We start from the raw sequence: 22,717 nt of genomic DNA, 5'->3' as shown, positions 1-22,717 counted from the left end.
AACTATTGCCACCAAAGAGCACACTCCACTGACAGCACCTAATGCCAACTACAAATACTCGAAGGTCCTTGTGAAGATTTACAGAGAACTAAATCAGTTTCTTCAATGGGCCAAGTGGTTCAACATACACAGCTCCTGTCTGTGCAGCGTAGTTTTAATTTCACCTCAAATGGAAGAAAGATGTGCACCGTGGCTCCTATTTTTCCTAACAACAGTACAAGATAACCCATAACCAAAAGAAACCATAGCAGTGCTCTATGCTTTTAGGTAAAGATGATTGCTTTCAATTTAGTGTTAATGAAATGTATCACTGAAAGAGACATCTTTCCTGATTTATTTAGCTTCAGTGATCACAAACCATGTGGTATTTGTAATTTTGATCTCTTACATCATCTAGCACCTCCAGGGCTGTGTTAGTCACAGCCTCACGGGTGTTTGTTTGGTGCTTCTGATTTCTTCACTTTCAGTTTGGCTTTTAAGTTCTTATTTTCTTTGTCACACGCATGCACTGACAAGACAGACAGCCTGGGGAAAAGTTTGCCTGTTCCATCTTATGCAATGCTGGCCTTCGCAGCCTCTTATCTTTCACAGTCAGGACATAAATATCTCTACTTCACACTGTGGCCAAAATGGAAAAGGCCACATCTATGCCAATATTGTTTTTTTCTAAATTTCTTCTTTCAAACTCAGCATAACTGAATGAAGCCACCAGGCCTTACATATACAAGAAGAAAAGAAGTAAACCCCTGAAAGGAAGGTTTTTTTCTGTTCTAAAACATTTGTAATATTATTTGGTCTCTACCAGAATGGAAAAAAAGCAAGTAGATGACAGTGCTGTACAAAAGGTTTACTGGGCACAGCCCAGCTGAATTCCCTTGCTAGCTCTTCCTGATGCAAACTTCATATTACACCATCCCATAATTCACATTCTTTATGTTATAATACATTTACATGCCCCTGAAGTTGATAATGAAGAAATTAATGTATCACCTGTCCATGTCTCCCAAAAAGAGTATAAAGCTGAAGTGGTATCAAGCTATAATTTGGAATAGTGTTGTGTAAAGCAACTGAGATCTAAATCACTGGATAATGTATTTACAACAGAAATTCTGAAAGCGCTTCAACTATAGCTTCACAGCCTGGCAACAGCATAACACGGCTGTAATTTTTTAAAAAATCAAACAAATGGAAGGATCATTTCGCAAAATCAGTGCTAACCTAACTACAAAACTGAATGGCACTGGTCAGTAAACTCAGGCTTTCTGAGTAAATGCAAGAGGGAGCTTACCAAGACAGAAGATTTTGATACAGAAAACTTAGTGCAATTCATCATTTTATTATACTCAAGGAGCAGGGGTAAAAATAACACTTAGAGTGCACAACCATTCACTTGGCTAGAGAGAAAAAGCAGGGCCTAAGTCTGGGGTCAATATTGTCAACAGAAGTATTTCTACTGACTGCTGCAAACTTAGCCGAAGCTCTGGAAAACACATAGAATCTCTTAAGCTAATAGGGCAGCCTGTGGTAAGAGGGAGCACTTCACAGCTTTTATTGCCTGCTCAGAACGACAGTGCTTTTGTTCACTCTTCACCAATTAGGAAACGTTTCAAAGCACCTTCCTCTTTTGCAGTATCATTTCTACACAATTCAGGGTTCAGACAGTAGTTCCAAGTACTACCATGTCCACACTACACATAATTCATTTTATGTCTGTGTTCTTACACAAAGACAATAATTTAGTATAATTCACTGTAATTTAAATGACTGCAACAGAAATCTTCCCTACTGAGTTTGAAAGCATGGCTGGGGAAGCACAGATCCAAACAATGGGGCTTGTCTAAAGGCTCCCTTTACAAAAGGAGTGAAGCTGAAACAGACTCAGCCAAAAGCCAATCCCTCTCCTTGCAGGACAGCTCGGCTTTACCACTCTAGGAGTTGCCTGCCTCTCTGCTGACTACAAAAGGAGCCATGGTGACCCCATGACTGTCATGGGACCCTAGTGCAGCATGAACATCCCAAAGGACATTCCAAGATATTCTTAAAGAGAATTTTGTAAGAACCAAAAGGATGCTAAACTCAAGACTTCTTTTTTTTTTCATCTTTAAATAAACTACTGGCATGATTAACTCAGAGAGACTAGGTCAGACAGAATTGAAATTAAAGTGCACTGTAAACCAATCTCTCCCTGCTCACTCCATCTGTGCAAGGTAGTTTCTTACTTCTAGGGTTTGGTTTCAGCCAAGTCAGCAGCCTTCTGAACTGCAACAAACGCTGACATCCTTCCTGGAGGCCAGGAAACTTCTTTTTGTCACCAGTGACACCTGACTGGCTGCTTTCTGCATGTCCCAGCTCCTTGTTCCTTGCTGTAGCACTGCTCTCCCATCGTCTGCAGCCTCCAGACCGCTGCCCAACAAAGAACAGAGACGAGACCTCCCTCCCTACAGCCAAGTCCATCTCCTCCAGTCACTCCCTTTATAAAGGGACCCAATAGGCAAACTGAGAACAACCACAATAAAACTATATTGTCTAGCACACTTGAATTTAAGTATTTAACCCTCAGGTGTCTGAAGCAAAAAGAGACAAGCCTTAGCCCAAGCATTCTTACAACGATTGATGCCACCCCCCACTAAAACTGAAGGTTTGGTAATCTGGGATTTAACCAAAAGCTATGCAAATGTGGGGTTTGGTGGCTTTTTTTTTTTTTTAAATAACCTCACATCTTTAGTAAAGATGTGATCAAAAATAAAATGTACAGAAAGCAAAGTGATGTTAAACATTAGAATGTGAGAGGCATAAGTTGGATGGGCCAGGCTGGATGGGGCTTTGAGCAACCTGGTCTAGCGGGAGGTGTCCCTGCCCATGGCAGGGGGGTTGGAACTAGGTGATCTTTAAGGTGCCTTCCAACCCGAACCATTCTATGATTGATTCTTGGAGAGTATTCACATGCTATTTAATTACATAGTGGAATGGTAAAACTCAAGGGTTTTTTTTTATAGGCTTTCGCTTTACTCCATGGTGGCAAAAATTGCTAGAGGTTACTCAGAATCATCTTGTTGTATGTGCAGTGTTCTCCAGCAAGGTGGGTCGTAACATACGCTCATCGGCTGTTTAAAAGATGTGGACTCTGCAAACCACAATGTAATATGAAATACTCATTACACAGAGAAATTACAAGTATTTACTAAAACTTCGAAGAATCAAATGATAGTTGTAGCCACACATCTTTGATCTTGAGAAAACAGGATACAATTCAAGAGTAAAAAATCGCTATAATTGGGAAGCAAAGAGGGACACATTAGAAATGGAGAAATCAAGGGGGATTCAGACATGTAATGGATCAAAATATTCAGTGTTAGTCTGAGTGGAGCAATTATAACCAAAGACATTACTGAAAAATGACCCATGTTAAGAAATACGAAAAAGCAATTTTCAATTGTTTAATTTTTCTTCTATATACGTCATTTGGAAATATCTGATAATATTTAGATAAATGACAACTGCCACCCACCCACCCCCCATAAAACCCCAATGGACTAGTTATTTTCCATTATGCTTATTTCCTGGAAGATTATTGTTTTATAGTAAATCTCCCATATCAAAAAAGGTGCATATCTGCTTTCTTACTGTAACTCTTATTATATATTCCATTATACAGAGTAACTTCCATCCAAAGCTTTTTTTAAACTCCACAAACTTGTCTTTATTTCCCTTAGATGGAAACATATCTGCACATAGTAACTGCTGTATTTAACAAAAGCACACTGTAAACATGCCAAAGGAAAATCCTAAATAAATAAATCATATTATTAGTTCACCACAACATCCTCTATTTCATGTAAAAGAGAAGTAACCGATACAGTGATGTCTCTGGTTTATCTCAGGTAGGCTCATCTCTTTGAAAACCAAAATGAGACCATTGGGTCCTGCTTCTAGGTGTTCACACAGATTCCTGTGGGACTCACTCCAGCCAGCGCCTGTTACTCAGAGAAGCCTTGCAGAAAAAGGCATGTCACTGAATTTGGATTTTCCCTCTCTTGCCAAACCTACCACAGCAATCAGTTTCCATACTTCTACCCATTCCTTACAACTGTACTGTTTTTTTAAAGAGAAAATCTTCATTCAAAGGGAGTTCAACAATTTAAGTCCCAACAGCTTCAATGACATGAGATTGCCTGCTAAAATTTAGATACACTCATCTAAGTCACTCCCACCATGCAACATCCCAAAGGTGACCTCAGGATCAGCATCTCCTCAGGCTCTGCGCCTTCCTGCAGGCTGTGGGCTCTGAGGCTGCAGATTTTTTCAGCCAAACGTCTTTCCACATCAAGAACAAGCATTAGCTGCTTCGCAACACTGACAGCAGCTCCTCTCTCCCTCTTCCACGCGCTGAGAGGTGCCACGAAGAGTGACAACACCATTAGCTGAGAAAGGAAAGAGATCAAGCTAATGGAGAGAAAAATGCTTTACTGCCGGCCATCAGGACTCTTAGATGGCGCTGGAAAGCTCAGCAAGAGACAAGGACAGAACTACCGGCCGTGCACTGAGCTTTTCTTTTCCATGCCCAGCCTGTTTTGTCACAAAAAGCATTCTGAAGCAATAGTCTATGCCTGGATGCACAAAAGGAGCGGTATCTCGCGAAGTGTCCTGTGTTACCTATGTGGGGGTGACAGAACATTCTCACTGCAAGAGCCATACCGTCCCCTGGCCCATACATGTTACAGGACTGGGACATGCAACTGAGGTAAAGGCACTGCAGCCCTTGGCAAGAAAGATTATCTAGATAAGCAGATTTTTTAAAAATATTGATCTACCTACCTAGCACACAGAACTTATCAGTCTCCTACAGAGCTCATAAAAATCAAAATTAATGAGAAAAGTAAATATATTGTCACCTACTGCAAAATTTGAAACAAGTGTAAAAAAATCTCTCTCGGTTGGTTGGGGAGGGGTTGGGGGGAGGCAGTTCATTTTGAGTTTTTTTTTTTTTTTAGTTTCTGGTCTCTTTTCATGTTTTACATCACCCAGTCTCCCACCTCTCAAACAGCTGAAGCCTCACACATGTTAAGCCACACAGCAGCAGCAGAAATATTTGGATGATAGATCTCTGCCTTTGTGTGTGTGTGGAGGCAGAAAAGGGATCTGAATTTCATAATACATTGTTATGGTTGTCCTGATTCTAGAAGGCTTCTGGCTATTTTTGCCTCAATTTTTTAAAAATACCAATACCTAGATCTTACCTTGGATAGTGGTTGCTCCTCTTTTGTAGCAAACCACTCTGCAACCTAGAATTATACTGCCAGTATCTCAACTCCCCAGCTGAAAAAAATCTCCCTTCCCCAATGCAACTGAACCTGCTGAGACTGATATTTCTTTAGATGCATAACTGTACTTCATAGATAGGACATTATATAACAGAAAGAGGATTTCTTCTTTTTAAAAAAAATAAAAGAGAGATGCACTTCAGTGAACTACACCATATATTAGAATTACATGCGATGTCGAAAAAGCAACATGATCAGAAACTCTTCCATGTATAGTAGGTCAGTGAACGATCCAAAACTATTAGTCACACAAGATCTGGGCATTAATTACACTCATTTTTCTCTGACACATACGTAAATTGTGCTGTCACTGTTCATTTATGAATCTGTGAGGAAAATTTACACATATTTCATGAATTTTAGGGCTCTCTCTGCAACCATAGTTAGCATTTGCAAACATCTGGAAGCATCTGATTTGCTAAACTTCTCTCTCCAAACACCAGACACAGCAGTGCAACAGCACAGCAGGCTCACTCCAGGCCAGATGCGTCAGTGCAAGCGTGTTGTTCAGCAGTCTTCATTTCACCCAGGAGTCACGGCAACACCTTCTGCTCTTGACCTTGGTGAATTCTTATCCCTAACCAGCCACCTCCAACCATGCCACTCTTCCCTTGAGCCCTCATGCTGGCTGCCCCTTCTCAATCACATCAGATATGAGCTAGTTGCTTCTACTGCCAGGACCCATGACAGTCCTAATACCTTTCCTTAGACAGCAACAGATCTACTCCTATCCTTGATGAACTCACAGTGCTGGCATCCATCACTGGCTACCTGTAGGCATAACGTGTTTTCCTTTCTGCTTTGAAGGAGCAGCCAACACAAACAGAAAACCACACCACTGTCCCCCTTCAAATCCTCCTTAATAACTCTCCTGTGCTGCAATGTTGACAAATGCTTGCAGCTGCTTGAGATCACAGCTGACTTCTGTTATCCCCTTGGTTCTCCATTTCCAAATCCATTTGTTCTATTTGGCTTAAAGCTTTGATGTAAGCTCCCTGCTACAAAGGCTCACTTTTAGGATTGGAAAGGGGTGAGTAATTGATATTCCACACGTTGTGCTGGGCTCTCCATCTCTGGGCAAATTCAAGACTGGTAATTCTTCTAAAGGAGCTGCACAAAACCAGAAAGGACTTATATCGGGGAATCTCAGCATGTCACCTACATATACTGAGTCACATACATAACTCACCAGACAACTGCAACTACCCTTATAATTAGTAATTGAGTAGGAACTACACTTGTTTACTACCCTGTGCTTATCACACAGCAACAGCCTCTGACAGATAGCTTCTCTCACTATTCTTACACTGTTACAAGTATTTTGGCTAGATGTGCCAGCTTTCCCAGGCCAGGCAAGCCACTAGAACTAATCTAGTAGCAATGGACTGCCATCACATTGATGCAGCAGGTTGGCAGTTTGGTACACTGGCACGTTATTCCTTTTTTCCATATGGCGCTAAGTGTCCTCACTCAGAATAAATGGAATCCCCACTATGGGTTTGTACTTTGTCTATGCTTGTGAGAAGAGGACCAGGTGAACTGAAGCACAACAATTTCCTGTGTTCTAGTTTAATTCAAACTCCTGAGAGCTTCTATTTACTGGGTTTAGTGATTTTGTACTTTCTGGGAAAAAAAGCAACACAAACAGAAGCATCCCAAGGATTTAAAAAGATAATTTAGATATTTGTACATTTAAAATTTTTCCTCTTGATGTTAACTTTAAGAGATCAAAATTAAGCAACAAATTTGAATCATTTCAGGCAAATTTTAAATTAGCAAATATAGCTGCTAACTGGATCACAATAATCCTTCATGATAATCTTTCTGTAATTCTTGTGAGTTACCAGTGTCTGGTTAGCAGTTTCGACTAACATCAAGAAACATCCAGATGATTGAACTCAAAGTATAACACTTTGCCTGCAACAATGCAGAATAACACAAGTTACCAATGTATTTCAAGCATTTATTTTCCCACATTATAAGGTTGAGGAAAAGGCTAGCATGCCACTTCTTTAGAGAAGCAGCTTCTGAGCACAAGCTATTCTACACTTTCACAGGATTTCTCTGATGAAGACAACCTAGAACAAGAAAACGTTCTACACAAGAACAAAGATGAATCAGGTTCATTTCAGTCTGAGCTGTGCATAACCAGCACCTGTACAGATTGTACTAGCTACTCAAATATCGTTTGCGAAGGTACTTTTTAAGTACCTGGTCAGAAAACAGAGCATTGACAATTGTAACATATTCCTCCTTTTCAAATTAACAGGATTCTAAATTTCTTACCACACATTGAAAAATATTTTGATTTGGAAATGTTTTCATCATGTTGAAAACATTATATTCTAGCATATGGAATATTACGCGTAGTAATAAGTATAGAATAATGACACACACAAAAATAATTGTATGCTCTAAGAGGAGACTGTATAGCATGACAGTATCGTCATCAGATTTACTGTATCCACAAATGGATACTAACTAGAGTATCTGAGACATCCTTAATACAACAATCGTGGTTGCTGGAGAGCATGAGGGAAACAGACTGCAAAAATTGGACAGCTTCTTCCTAAATAGCATCTTCTACTGCCACCACAGGAGACAGAATGCTGGGCTACATGGACCATTGGTCTATCTCAGCAGGGCACTGCAAATGTTCTTGAGATGTTCACATACACACTAGGAGAACCAAAACTAAAAATAATGCTTTGACAGTCTTCTTAGAATTCAGTACAAAAGGATTTATTCCCCTCACTTCCTGGTGATTCCCTCTACCTCTCCAGAAATGGAGATGTAGACCTGTCCAAAAATGGAGAGGTTTCTATAAAATGCTTTGATTTTAAAAACCTGTACTTTTAGGTGGGAAGTCACTCCATCCAAACTTTTTTCCCCTACCAAGCTATGTTTTAACTCATGCAACTAAAATCTTTTTTTTACTATAAAAATAATGGATGCTCCCTCTATTTCCTAAGCATAAAAATAAATTGAGAATGATAAAATATACTAGCTTACTTATCTGACTCACAAAGCCAAATCCACCTCAAATATGGCATGCATAACTATGTGTCTTTTGAAAATGGACTAAGATACTTCTTAAAGTTCTACCTGATCTATGTAGGAAATGAACCATAGAAATATGGTGCATTATGATTCTTGGCTTCTGGCTTACACTAGCACGTAAAAGCTGTGTAAGACCTACCAGATACCTCGCTGTGGTATTTTCAGCCTTCACTCAGTCTTGATTAGGTTGCTCTTTGCACCAGATCTCAGGTAAGGGCCCTGCCACTTGCTCTCTCCACCTGCCCTTGACCTACGTGCTCACCTGTAGGGCCTGATATGATTTACCTCTCTGCTCCATCTTCCATCAGCTGATTTCCAACTATTTCAGATCTATTCCCTTCTGAACTAACATCCAGGGCAGAAAAAAAATGGGCTATAGCATGCTGCTCTGCCATACCCGTGTCATCATGCTGATGCCTGCTGACATGAAACTGCTAAGCTGACTCATTCCAAGTATAATACTCAAGTGGTTTCTTTTCAACACAGACTCAATAGGCCAATTTCTTCTGCCTGCATCTCTGGACACATGTGACAAGGCTTAATATACCTGGCAAGAATCCTCCCTCTAGCAATATTCTTTATTAAAAATGTGATTAGAACAGCACCCACAGAGGAGCAGATGTTCAGCCTATCTGAGTGCAGCCTACAGAGAGAAGGGCCTTTCTGAACTCAGGATCAAGGGTACTGTTACTCTGTACAGATGTATTCCTGTTTCACATTCATTCCTGTAGATGGTTTCCCTAAAAAACACTGAACTGAGAAAGTTCGGTTACTTTATTACCAAAAAATGATAATTATGCTATAAGTTCTCATATGATTAGTTTTCCTCTAGTTTTAAATTATTTGTTAAAATCTGTATTCTATGCTAGCCTCAGATTTAGGTCCTATGTGTTAACATGAACACAACATAGCAACTTTACACTTCTACAAATACTGTACCAGAGTGTCACACACAGAAGTGTGTTATGCAAAAAGTTCATTTATTTTTCCAAGTAATCATTATTCATGTTTTTTAACTGATTAGATCTACACTGGATAGTTAAATCAAAGTATGAGATTATCCACACATCTCTTGGTACTTTATTATATCAAAAGAGTATTTGTTTATTTTAACAGAAAAAAATTAATGAACAATAGTTCCTACTTTCTCAGAAGCATATTTCCAGCTCACAACACTGCAACTTCAAAATGCTTTACAAGATCAGTTTGGTAATTTGCACATTAGCACAGAGACATACTACAAAGAAAATGAAATCCAAACATTCACTAGAAAATGAGGAATTTCACTTCAAATTGGAAAAAAGATTTTCTGTGAAGGCACATGCTATTAAGCAATTATTAAGTGAAGAAATTTGGAAGAAAAGTCATGTTTACCAAGATTATTCTATAACATATCATTTCCATCATTTTGAAGCAACTGTTTTTGGCATCTATTGACATAGAAACTGTCAGATGATCCACACCAATAGGTCAGCTCCAAGTTCCATTTAACTGTAGGTAAATATTTGCAATAGTCATCTGGTTTAATGATTTCAGTCACAGGACGATACCTTCAACCTGGATTATGACCATCCAGTGCCTCACTGTTGACATATGCTTTAGAGTGAGAGCAAATGTTAAGCGTCAATTTTAGTTAAAAATGGAATGTCCAACTATATTGTTCAAGAATTTGAGAGTACAGGTTCAACAGGTACCAAATCATGCAAGAATAGATTCGTTTTGGAAAACAGCGATGGAAGGTGGGGTGGAATATTTCACACCAGGACTGCAATAATCTCATCATAAACCCATCTAAAGTCTTTTCCTTTATTCAGAATGGGTGTAATTTACAAGGTCTGACAATTTTATTGTCTGACAATTCAAGTATTTGGGACTAAAATCTCTCAAGAACCCTTTACAATATTTGCAGGATAGTCCTTTTAGCTACTTGGTCAGTTTTGGCTTCAAAACTGTATCTCAGACACTTACCTTAGCCTAGTTCAAACCTGATTAGCCCCTCTTCCCCAACACCCAAATATGATCAAGTGCAATACAAAACAGCTACCAAAAACTATGGTATATGTCAAACATCATCACACTATATATACTAAAAAAAGTGTAAGAATTGAACAGTAAAGTTCATATAACCAATGCTGAATTAGGAGAAAAGAAACCTGGCAAGAATCTTTCTTTCCAGACTGGCTTGCTGTTGGTATGTTGGACACGTCTTAAAGAGCTGATAATTTGCTTTGTCTAGGAAAAAATGATTTAATAATATCTACAAATATGGATTCAGACACTCCACAGAGTAACTCTGTTGGTAAACTACAGTGGTGGCTCTAAGCCCATTACTAAATGCTGAGTTTTGCCACTTACCACAACCCATTCCTAGCAGAATTTGAGAAACTTTCCCTCCAAAATCTCCTTCCCACAGATCTCATCAGAAAACACAAAAGCAGAGCAGAGCAACAAGTTCTGCTTTTAACACCCCACTGCCCTGTAAACTCTTCCTGGCAGCTGGAGCTTTGCCGGAATCCAGAATACCACAGTGCACAATAATCTGATTTGATTCTCTGCTTTTCCTCCTTGACATCATTTTGCATTCAGATACTATGGAAGCTGCTTGAGATTATGCAAACTGCAGTGGTGTGCACTCTTCGTCCTTCCAGTCTTTGGGAATGTATCTACAGGCTAGGTGCTGACTGCTAAAGGGTCCATCTTAATTTCAGAGGATTACAAAGAATTTGCATGGTTTAGTTGATAGCTTTTTTGAGAGAAGGAGACAAGAAAGATCTCATCCTTCGTATCACACTCTGCGAACCTTAATTTCGAGACTGGATTCCCCTCTTCAGGGCATGCAATAGTTATAAAGTGATAATGCTCTTTTAAGATAAAATAAATAATTTTTTAAAAAAAAACAAACTCAAAGCAATGGAAACAGAGGTCTCTGTAAGCTAAAGTGAAAGACTAATCACTACCTTTATGAATTTAGACACAAATATATTGTTAAAAAAAGCCAACAAAACAGATCGGAGATAATGAAAATGTCTTAATTCATATAAACTGTAGGACACCTAAATAGCTACTATGAAAAAGAAACTGCAGTGGCCCTGTAAAGCTGCATACAAGCTGAAAGGAAGGTGACAGTTCGAGGAATCTGTTCCATGACAGTTTTCATTCACAGGTACCTTTAAAAGGAAAGCTTCACCAAAGTTACCATTGGAATTTATGTTTCTACTTATGCATATCTACGCATACAAACAACAACTGAAATCCATTGCATTCATGGTACAGTGACAGAAAGCATCCAAGACTATTCCACATGCTCCATACTAGCATTTGCACATATACAGCTTGGCACACAAAGAGTAAATATAAAACTTGTACTACAGATGTAGGTTTGTGTTTCTCACATTAAGAAAATAAATCCCTGTGAAATATAGAAATTAGAATATAAAAACTTGACTGTTTCCTCAAAGTCTGTTCCATCCTGGCTGTTTGGCGTCCATCCTGTACAGGTCAGAAGTTTCACAGATGGAGTTTCAAATGCCCAGCAGACACAACAGAAATTAGATTTTTCAAAGATACTCACTGCACAAAGAGCTGACGTCTTTTGATGTCAGTCTAACTTAATCATTTGTTATGATTTCCAATGCAAACTATTCTTAAAAACATCTTCCCAATGTAAGTCAGAAGAATTTGGAAAAACTTTTAGAACGTAAACATTTTTTAGAGCTTGTTTCCAGGATTAGATGCCATTGTACCATTGAGATATTTGGCAGAAGATTTGTATTCACTCATCTGACAAGTCATAAAATACAACCAATTCTTCAATCTCAATCTTATCAAACACTGATCAAACATCAGCAAGAGCCTTGACTGTTATGAAAGGCACACCATTCCTGTCAGAGACATTCTTCTTCACCTTCCTCTGGGGAAAGGAGGTTTTTGCAGAATAGGTTACAGTGAATCTATGAAAACAGTAACAACCAAGCTCTTTGCTCCTAGATTAGTCAAAACTAAAGACTGAAACACACAAATTACAGGCTTTATTTTGCTCTGACTCCATTTGAGGAAATCCTGCTGCTTTCAGCAGTAGTTGGGCAGTAGCCTGTTTTTATTGGTTTATTTATCTATCTGTGCATTTACTTGCACAAAAAAAAGCAAGTTAATTAATTAAATGAATTTCACTTAGGAAAAAAGTCATCACAGTGGTTTCCTTTAACTGCTATGTCATATCTTAGTCATATTTCAAGAAATGCTACTGGAAGAAGATTCGTATGACAAGCCTTTCACCAAAGAAAAAAATTTTAGGTAGCAAATCCTATGAAGTCCTAATAGAATTTATATCCATGTTCTGAAAGAACAGCACTACCAGTATAATATCAAAATACGAATACTGAACTCAGAGCAGACCATTAATTCAGAATACTGAAGAGACTAAACAGCAGCATTTATCACTTCATATGCAACTACTCTAAAGAAAAACATCAAACAAATTACTTGCATCTCATTCATTAAGTTTATAGTCAACATAGGATTGCCAACTGGAAGAAAACTCTTATTTTTCTGAATTATTTACCTCAAGAACTAGCCAAAGCTGGTCTCCATTTTTCACATCTTTCTTATAGTACATGCCGTAGAATTTGACTACATTGGGATGATCAGAGAGAGCTTTCAAAATGTTGTACTCTGCTTCAATTTCTTCATCAATATCCTAGTGTCACAAATGAGAAATACACTGCAGTTAATAAGTAAATAATGATAGCCATTTTAAAAACTCAACACATAGCATTTTCTGTCTATTCAAAGGTAGTTTGAAATAATGCAAAGAGAAAAAAAAAACATAACACAAATGTACCATTTGCAGGGCTACAAAGCTTGGTTCTGTTCACTCATTTTTCCCCCACTGTTTAGATCTCAAAAAAATGTTAACACGCTTGTTTCCAGATTTAAAACATTTTTAATGGATTTGCTATTTACATGCACCCAAAAAGAAATAGAAGTGAAAAATCAATTCTAGAGGAAGGCTACCTATGAACTCCACTACCCATATGAATGGATTTCATATCAATGAAAAGCACTCACTCAGTGCCAAGAACCTGGCAGAGAAAAGGGATGCTTTGTATTCCCAATGAATAACACTCCTCATTTTGTTCACCACCACAGGCATCTGCCCCTAAGAGGACTTTGCTCGCTTGCTTCTTATACAGGTCTGTCCAACGCTAAATCCAACTCAAGTTCCTTATATTAGCCTTATCTCTTGAGATCAGCTTGACTGGTCTCAAAGAACTGTGCCCATCACCACTATCTTCAGGAACTGGGCCATTAAACATTCATATTGAGATCACAAGGATAAGTCTTCCCACAATGTTTTAGACATTTTTTTATCATAGTAGCTAAAAAACAGCAGAAGTTTTCCTCTTTCAAAAAAAGGAGTAACTCACTTCAAGTTAATTTTCCCATAAGCACAACACAGAATACAGCCAATAAAAAAAAAAAAAAAAGAGAGATGCAAAGAAGGAAGAAAAAATGAAGGCACTGAAGATGGCAGAGAAGGAAAGGGAGGGTGGAAGATAAGAAGGGATGAAGACAGAAAATGCATCTGGCAAAAACCCAGAAGGACATATCATAAAGCAAAAAAAAAAAAAACCAAACAAAAAACAAAACTAACCCCAAACCATGAAAAAACCCAAAGTGTTGAAAGCCGAAAAACTACACACAAAAAATATAATAGCCCTGGGTGCCCTGGGCAAACTGGAAGAGAATTAGCCCACTGTCCTACTGTGATTTAATAAAGGTTTCCATTTCCTGAGGGTTACTCAGATTTTATGAGATTTTTACTATTCGAGGAGAAATGAAAAGAGAGAGAATGAAATGAATAGAATATTAATTCTGTGCATAGTAAGAAGAAAAAAAAAATCTTCCTCTGTACGTTATGAAGGAAGAAAACTAGAAATATTTGGTTGAATTTATAGTTACCTGCATAAGAGTATCTCTTTTAGAAAAGGTAGAGGGAATATTTTCATGTGAACTTAGACATAGGATAATTTGGCTAAGAGCCCTAAAGTACAATGGTATTTACTTATAGCCCTGAGGACAAGACAAAGAGAATTCTCAGTTCCATCTTCATATATTCTCATTTAAACACCTTCACTTTCCTGTTTCAGTTTCAAAAGGCTGAGCTGTTATTCAACACAAAGAATCTGAGAGCTCTGAAGGATTAAACATGAAATGCTTATTTCAGTCTCACATCACTTATGATAATGTAATTTCCCAGTTTAATTCGGACATATCAGTTAAACCAAGTGATACAAAACCACATTTCTTCTGCTTGTTTTTTTTCAGTCCACATCTCAAGAGGCACAATTCTGAAACCATCTTCAAAGAAAAAAAAATGGAAAATTTAAAGAAGAAAATAGAGAAGTATCTTTTTCTTCATTGCAATGGCTCCCTCTGCAGCCATTAATAATACTTTCAGTTTAAACAAAAAGAACTAGCTTATTGCATTCACCCTATTTCTAGCATAGGATTGCCATTTTAACAGTAACACGGAGGTACAGCAGCTACTCCAGTCATCCTGTAAACAGGAGGGGGAAAGGAAGAATAGTATTCTTAAAACAAAAAGGAGAATAAATTCTGTTAAAAGCCCCAGGTCTGGGAATGTGATGTTGACTGCATTACCAACTTTTATTTTTTCATTAAAATAAGGAATCTGTTTTCATCGGTTATACCTTTTCCCTTCTTCAATTCCTTATGTTGCATTTTTATACATCATGTTTCTTCTGTACTCTACTTGCTTATCTCCTACTTAATCTATTTCTCTTTCCTCTAGCATCAGCTTTACTACCTCTTCTTTCTTCTTGTCATCATCTTTTATGCTTTTCCTACAACCTCCAAAATGTACACAACATTGAAAGTTTCCCCAATGCCTTCAGTAATCCCTGCCATAGCCAGCTGCCACTTAAGAATCATTCCTGAGGACTTGTGAAATAGATGAAAGCAGAAGCACTTCCTGCCGTACAGGCATTTAGACAAACACCAACTGCAAGAAAATCTTCCCTATTCATTGTAAGCACAAGAACCTCATTTACAGAAAGCAACAAGAGTCAAAAATAGAGTTTCCAATGCATTTGAATTCATCAAGATCCTTATCTATTGGCTGCAAATCATATTTACTTTGGGAGAGGTATGTGATATTGAATTGAGACAAGCCTACTTTTGTTGCTTTTAAAGCACACAGAAATAAAAAGCGGATCAACAAGAAACAGAGCAAAGATAATGCAAGACGCTATGTTTTCACAAACACATTTCATGGACTTACAAGCCACGGTATCATAATTTGACAGCGTGTGATATGCTGGGGTAGACAGAGCCCTGTGTGGCTGTGCAGCTCCAGACCTGCAGCGTTGCACAGGGCATGGTGAGCTCTTCCCTTCCAGCCCACAGGTCGTGCAATGGAAGCACACACCTCATAATCCCACACTGGGAGTGCAGAAGATGAGCTCAAAGGGGCTACTTGAAATAGGAACATCTCTTTGTCCATGTTTTGCAGGTTACTGTTCTCAAGAAAAATCCCAAGCCACATGCAGCACCACTGAAGTCAACGGGGTATGCCTTTACAAACCAGAGTAATGCTCTTCCTTACTCTTTGAGCATTAATCTGCCACCCAACAAATGTTAACTGAGAAAAAAAACATACTCTACAACATAATATTTCCACCTCCCAGTCACCTGGTGCTTTGTGTGTAGGAGCTATTGCCTTTGTATTTTCCATTTGAAAAGATGGATCCCTCTGTGATAGCTACATATTTTGGCACCTTCTGAAAATGCAGAACCAACAATAAGAATAAAAATATGCTATGTTATTTTTAAAGTATCACTTATAGCACATAACACAGCCAAAAGCATGTACTCAAAAATCGATGCTTGAAGATACATCTAAAGGATTTAAAAGTACATAATTTTTCTTACTGGCTAGTATGTAAAAAAAAGGGGAAGGGAACAACAGTAAAAATAGAAAAAGCAAGGACTCCTGGTACTGAAAAGGAAAATAGTAAGCTCTGTTTCTGAAAGTAGGAGAGATAAACAATGGGGAACCAAAGGCAAAAGTAACAAAGTTTAGGTGTACTTCTGACTTGTACTTTACGCAACCACTTCCAAGATCACTTACGATATGAAAAATGCATTGCTAGCTAGCCTGATACTTAACAGGTTGAAGCAGTCTATTTCATTATCACTTCTATCTGCAAATGATCTACCAAGATTAACAGAAACAAAGACTACATAAATTGACTTACAATTAAATAAGCACAAACCAAGTAATTTAAGTAGCTTACGTGAACAGGATCCAAAATTTTGACTGCTGCTTTGCTGCCATTTTTCTTATTTAATACCTTGAAAACTTTTCCATACGTTCCTTTGCCAATAGTCTCAATTATTTCCCAGGTATCTGAAGGATCAGGAAAGCTGTCAAATATTATTGTTTTCCCAGTCAACGGAAGCATCTCAAATGATGGCTCCTAGGAAAAAGAGATTTCAATGTTCACTCAACAAATGGTTAATAGCAATTGGCTTCCTACAAATGCAAAGAGAAATACACAATCCAGTCTCAAACACTAGAAATGTTTTTCCACGTAGTGTGCGTGCACTGAAAGCATAATGAACAAGAAATGCTGCACTTAATACGGGTATGTGCAGTCAACACGCTATCAAATGAAGGGAAATTCAACTAATAATTTGAACTAATTTCAGGCTCGAGTGAAGTCAGCAGAAGCCTTCCCATGCACTTCAATGAAACTATAATGTCACTCCAGGATTTTTTGAAGGGCAGAGGAATGGGAGTCAAGTTCATAAAATCCAAAAGAATTTGGCTCCATTACCAAGAATCGGGCAAGAAAGGAAAAAAACGCCACAAAGCAAAACACATTAAAAAGTAGCATTAGGTTCATTCCAACTTTTACAGCAAATGGTCAGTTTTACAATCCTACTCTTACCATTAGAATTTTTATATAGATCTCATAAGGCCAAGGAGAACAAAGCGGCAGATCGTTTCACAATATTATGGTCTTCGACAGCTAAGCATTCACAGCCATAGAAAACATGTTTACTGATGTACATTCATTAACAGCTGTTTTACATATTGTAAAGGAAACACCTTTTACAATGACGGAATTGTATCCATCACTGACCAGGTTACACCTATGCCCTCGTCAGTGATGGATACAATTCACTTCGACGTGTCTTCATAGTGATTAACCTCCCAGCAGCTACAGTGGTAAAAACAAAGCCCACACCACACCACCACCACACAGCTCCCCCAAACAACAACAAAACAGAAATCCCGTTGCTAAGAACAGACAGAAACTCATTAGAAACGTCTCAAAAATTACATTTGCATATTCTTAATTGTAGAGCCAAGACTGAAAAAGCAAAGGGGCAGGGAAGAGCACAGACTCAAGCCCTTGCTAAGGAGGCAAGCAAGAAGCGAGCCAGCTACTGAGTGCTTAAGTCCTCCCTGAGCACAATATGCAATAAACGAGCCAGGTTGGGAGAGTAATTTTAGACTTTTTTATATAATACTTTATAAAGAGACTACAATGTAATTATTCTTGGATTTTTTTTTTATGTCAACAGCACAAATCTACACACATAAAGCATTTTACGTGATATTACCTCAGTGACAGAAATTGCACCATGACACCATACTACTTTTTTTTGATAAGAGAATGGCTTCAATTGCAGTTTCATCCATGGCTTCCAACATAGTAGCCATACTTTCTTTACTCATCTGCTTATTCATATAGCCATGTATATCCCACTACACATGCAGCACGTATATCCACTATACATACAGTATGTATACCAACTAGAAGAAACTGAAACGGACTGCTATACAAACATACTTTGTACCAGCTCTTTCAATTATCTGATATGCATACTGGCATGTCATGTGTATTCAGACTAATTTTCTACTGGATAATCCAAGCTCGCCTGGGGAACACAGGGCTCAGGATTCTTCCCATCATTCTGCTCTTGGCTGATTAGCTCACTAATGACCAAGACGACAGGGTTTTCTTCTCTATCTCTCCTCCCCCACCCATTTTATTTTTTAATATATATGTGACTATTACCAACTTCTATACCCGCTCATGCAGCAAAGTGGTGAAATATACTCTTAACACCAGGAAAATTGCAGCAGTCTGTTGCGTACTGATGACTGCAACCAGTACTGGCCCAGCACCTTGATTTCAAGGGATGTGGGAACAAAATGACCCAATTTTACCTGCTACAATAAAATCTCCCTTAACACAAATCCAGGTCAAAGTAAAGACAGAAGATCAAGAAACATTTGCAAGTTTGCCAAGGAATCAAGCTTTGTGGAGCAGCTGACACGCTGGAGGGAAGGGATGCCATCCAGAGGGACCTGGACAGGCTTGAGAGGTGGGCCCAGGGAAACCTCATGAAGTTCAACAAGGCCAAGTGCAAGGTCCTGCACCAGGGTCAGGGTAATCCCAGGCACAGATACAGGCTGGGCAGAGAATGGCTTGAGAGCAGCACTGAGGAGGAGGACTTGGGGGTGTTGGTTAATGAGAAGCTCAACATGAGCCAGCAATGCATGCTTCCAGCCCAGAAAGCCAACTGCATCTTGGGCTGCATCAAAGAAGCACGGCCAGAAGGTCAAGAGAGGTGATTCTGCCCCTCTACTCTGCTCTGGTGAGACCCCAACTGGAGTACCCAGCTTTAGAGTCCTCAGCACAAGGACATGGACCTGCTGGAATGGGTCCAGAGGAGGGCCATGAAGATGATCTGAGGGCTGGAGCACCTCTCCTGTGAAGACAGGCTGAGAGAGCTGGGGATGTTCAGCCTGGAGAAGAAAAGGCTCCAGGGAGACCTTATTGCGGCCTTTCAGTATCTGAAGGGGGCCTACAGGAAAGCTGGAGAGGGACTTTTTACAAGGGCATGTAGTGATACAGCTTCAAACTGGAAGAGGGAAGATTTAGATTAGATATCAGGAAGAAATTTTTCACTATGAGGGTGGCAAGGCACTGGAAGAGGTTTCCCAGAGAAGTTGTGGATGCCCCACTACTGGAAGTGTTCAAGACCAGGCTGGATGGGGCCACCGTCTACTGGGAGGTGTTCCTGTCCATGGCAGGGGGTTGGAACTAGATGAACTTTAAGGTCCCTTCCAACCTAAAACATTCTATGATTCTAATACATAAATCCTCAAATTTCTGATCCAGATTCAAAAATTGCTTTTTCTTTTTGTCCAAACCTCACCCTGGGATTCACATAGACACAACTCAGTCACAACATTGGCTGCAGCCTCTTCCTAATGCATTACTTTTCCACTTCATGCCTAGTATTTATTTATCCACACCTTGGGAGATTCACCACTTCCAGGTACAGCCACCTTTTCCCCAGAAAATGAACACAAACAATTAACAATTTTTTTGGAACTTTCTTTTTCTTGCACCTATTAAATAGTGCTCAAATACAATCATTCTGTTTGGGGTTTTTTGTAATGACTTTATATATATATATATAAATGCTTTGTAATTAGCTCATAATTGGGACTATACAAAATAATAACCAATTTGGGGATGATAAAAAGGATTAGGATTCATAATCCCAAATCCATGCTTTGAAGGATTTGACAATGATGGAATTTCAAATTTTCTCTATCTGAGCTTTAGTTTTTAGAATTGAGGTTAAGTATTTGTTTAAAGTTTTACTGGATACTCATTCCATAATTGGCGATTTTTTTGGAGAAAAAAAAAAAGTAGAGTGCTATCAATGGGCACCTTCATAAGAACTGAGATGTCCAAATCATATTGGAGCCTGTCCACATACAAATAATTTTCAACAGAATACGCAGTTTTCCACCAAAACCTAGGGGCTGCTATGTCCCACGTTACACAAATACACACTAAGAGCCACTGACCCAGGTGGCTCACAGTGGGAGATATGCTGAAGACTCCCCTTCAAAGATGAGTACTGAAGATGCAAGAATGCAAAGACCAGTTTCACACTTTTAGCCCGTGCCAGGGCCAGGTTCCCCAAGCAGGGAACTCTGATACCTTGTATCCCAAAATACGCCCTCAAGCAAAGGTCCGCCCCTCCACGCAGAGTTTTTACAGCAAGTGGAACATTCTAAGAAAAACCATGTACATCAAAACCCACAGCTTCAGGCAGCTTCCTGGGCTTTATTAACTTCTTACACATTAACGGACTCCCAGCATCAATTGCTTACTTGTCTGTAGAGACTAGAACAAGAAGAACTGTTAAAGGGCTAAGGAAACATGATCCTGCAGATGCTATTTGGCTACCGGTAAAGAGTGCTGGGGATACTGTCATATGCCTGCATCTTCCTCCGCAAATCACACCAGTTGCACATCATCTCGTCTTAAAAAAAAGTCACCACATACTTAACAATAATGCATCCAAAAGCTGTCATACTTAGTTCAATAACTTAAGAGTGCTATTCCAGAAAGAAATATTCACCCTAATCCTCTGTCTTTGGATTTACAACCTCAAAATCATGACTTGAATAAGTTATGTTGAACACTGTATTTCCTCACTTCCACCATGTTTAAGATCGAGCCCCTGCAGATAAATTGTTTAGGTTCCACTTCTATTATTAAAAATATATTAAATAGAATGATTTCAAGTGTTCTGTTCTGGGTGATGAATAATGTTTTATTACATCTCAGTGAAGCTAAGAAAGCTGATAATGATTTAACCTCATATTTCAGCAATAAATTGGACTGTCTCTGGAATATGTCTGAATGCCTAAACAACTGGGTAATTTATCATACTATTAAAAAATTACTTTAAAAAACACAACTTGATCCAAACTTCTCAGCTAGGAATGTACCCTTGAACCTCTATAAAAACTCTTTAAATACTCCTGGTGTGCTCAGCATGACAGTTCCTTCAACTCCTGCTCAGATTTTGGCTAACAGGGCTCCTGCCAAGGCCTGATGTGTGCTGGGAGCAGCACCATTAGGTCAATGCTAGTGTACCAAGTAGGCAGGACAGGTGGCCAGAAAGAGCTAAATGGCCATTATACACCATTATCACCTGCTAATCGCTGTCTCCTGCGGCCAGTATCTTTTGTCTGGCAGTTTTCTCAGCATCTGCTAATTTAGGGAAATGGTATAGACCAAACCTCCAAATTGGAAGGTATAAAACCTCAGCTTACCCAAAAAACCTTTCAAGTGATAGACTGGTCTGGGCAAAAGGGGTTTGATGGTATTTGTTTGTTGTATCTCTTAATGAGCTCAAGAAATAAAGTTTAAACCACAGACTATGTTGTCCTGTAAATTTGAGAGACCTAAATGGACGCTGACACTTACAGTGATTAAATTCAGGGTATCTGGTCTGGGAAAAATAGTTTTGGTGTTCCAAGACAACAAGCCAATGCGGTTGGGTTTTTTAGTTTGTTTGTAGGTTTCTTTTTCTTTCCTCTAAGAAAGGGATCTGGCTGTCACAGTTATAAGAACAAATTGGATGAGATTTCTTATGAGCCAGCCCTATGTGATTTTTTTTTTTTTTTTTTTTTGCTTCCTGGGCCACATCAAACATACACAATCTGCGCAGCAGACATCAGGTCACGTACTAGAGCTATACAGAGATGCTCTGTTCAGCATCAATACTGTCACATCACTGCATTCTCTATCATTTTCAGTATCCAGCTAGTTTGGAGAGGGAAGGGGCAGCCTCATGAAGAACATATTATATCTCCTGTGGACTATTTGAGTGCTGCAAAGGCAATTCAATGAAGCACACTTATCACATCCAAAACTTAAGACACATACCAATTACACTGCCGAGGTCGTTATGGTCAAGGCCACAGAGCATTACAGACAATCGAGTCAAGTGGGAATAAGCAAGCCATTTTGCTTCTGCAGGCTGGGTTGCAAGCACAATGGAGCCTGAATTTCATATAGAACATTAAATGTTAATCCAATATTTTTTATTACTGTTTTATACCACCTAAGTTTGCAACTTCTTTCTAAACCTTCCCCCTGCCGCATAGTTTCTGAATGGACCTCCATCTCGCTTGGATGAAAGAGTATCCATTCCCTCCATAAGGAGCTGAGAAAACAAGAGAGGCAGCTTGCCTCATGTCATTCATCTTTCTCCATAAAGGAAGCCTACATGATTAGCAAAGCAGATACCTATTCATACATGACTAAAATTAATCCAGCCTTTAGGTTCCCTTCAGCATCTTGTGTCCTAGCTACCACAGTGTTTGGTCTTGAAAATTAGAACCAGAACCTCATTGATTCAGTTCAAAACACACCTACTTTGATCATCTTTGATATCTTTTGTTTTATTTGTCCACCTTGCTT

At 38.9% G+C, this 22,717-nt stretch overlaps 1 protein-coding gene across 1 annotated transcript in view; it reads right to left on the bottom strand.

Moving 5' to 3' along the window:
• MYO3A (myosin IIIA) overlaps positions 1 to 16,867 on the bottom strand; it is a 116,881-nt gene extending 100,014 nt beyond the window's left edge. The window contains exons 1-2 of the mRNA XM_054191533.1: positions 16,700 to 16,867; positions 12,943 to 13,077 (exon numbers count right to left, since the gene is read on the bottom strand). Coding sequence (XP_054047508.1) covers positions 12,943 to 13,077; positions 16,700 to 16,867 — 303 coding nt within the window. The remainder of the gene's footprint in view (positions 1 to 12,942; positions 13,078 to 16,699) is intronic.
• Positions 16,868 to 22,717: the final 5,850 nt, after the last annotated feature.

The sequence above is a fragment of the Rissa tridactyla genome, chromosome 2, assembly GCF_028500815.1.
Source record: "Rissa tridactyla isolate bRisTri1 chromosome 2, bRisTri1.patW.cur.20221130, whole genome shotgun sequence".
In the NCBI taxonomy this organism is placed as follows: Eukaryota; Metazoa; Chordata; class Aves; order Charadriiformes; family Laridae; genus Rissa; species Rissa tridactyla.
The sequence above is the reverse complement of the archived record's forward strand: the minus strand, read 5'-3'. Positions and strand labels throughout refer to the sequence as shown.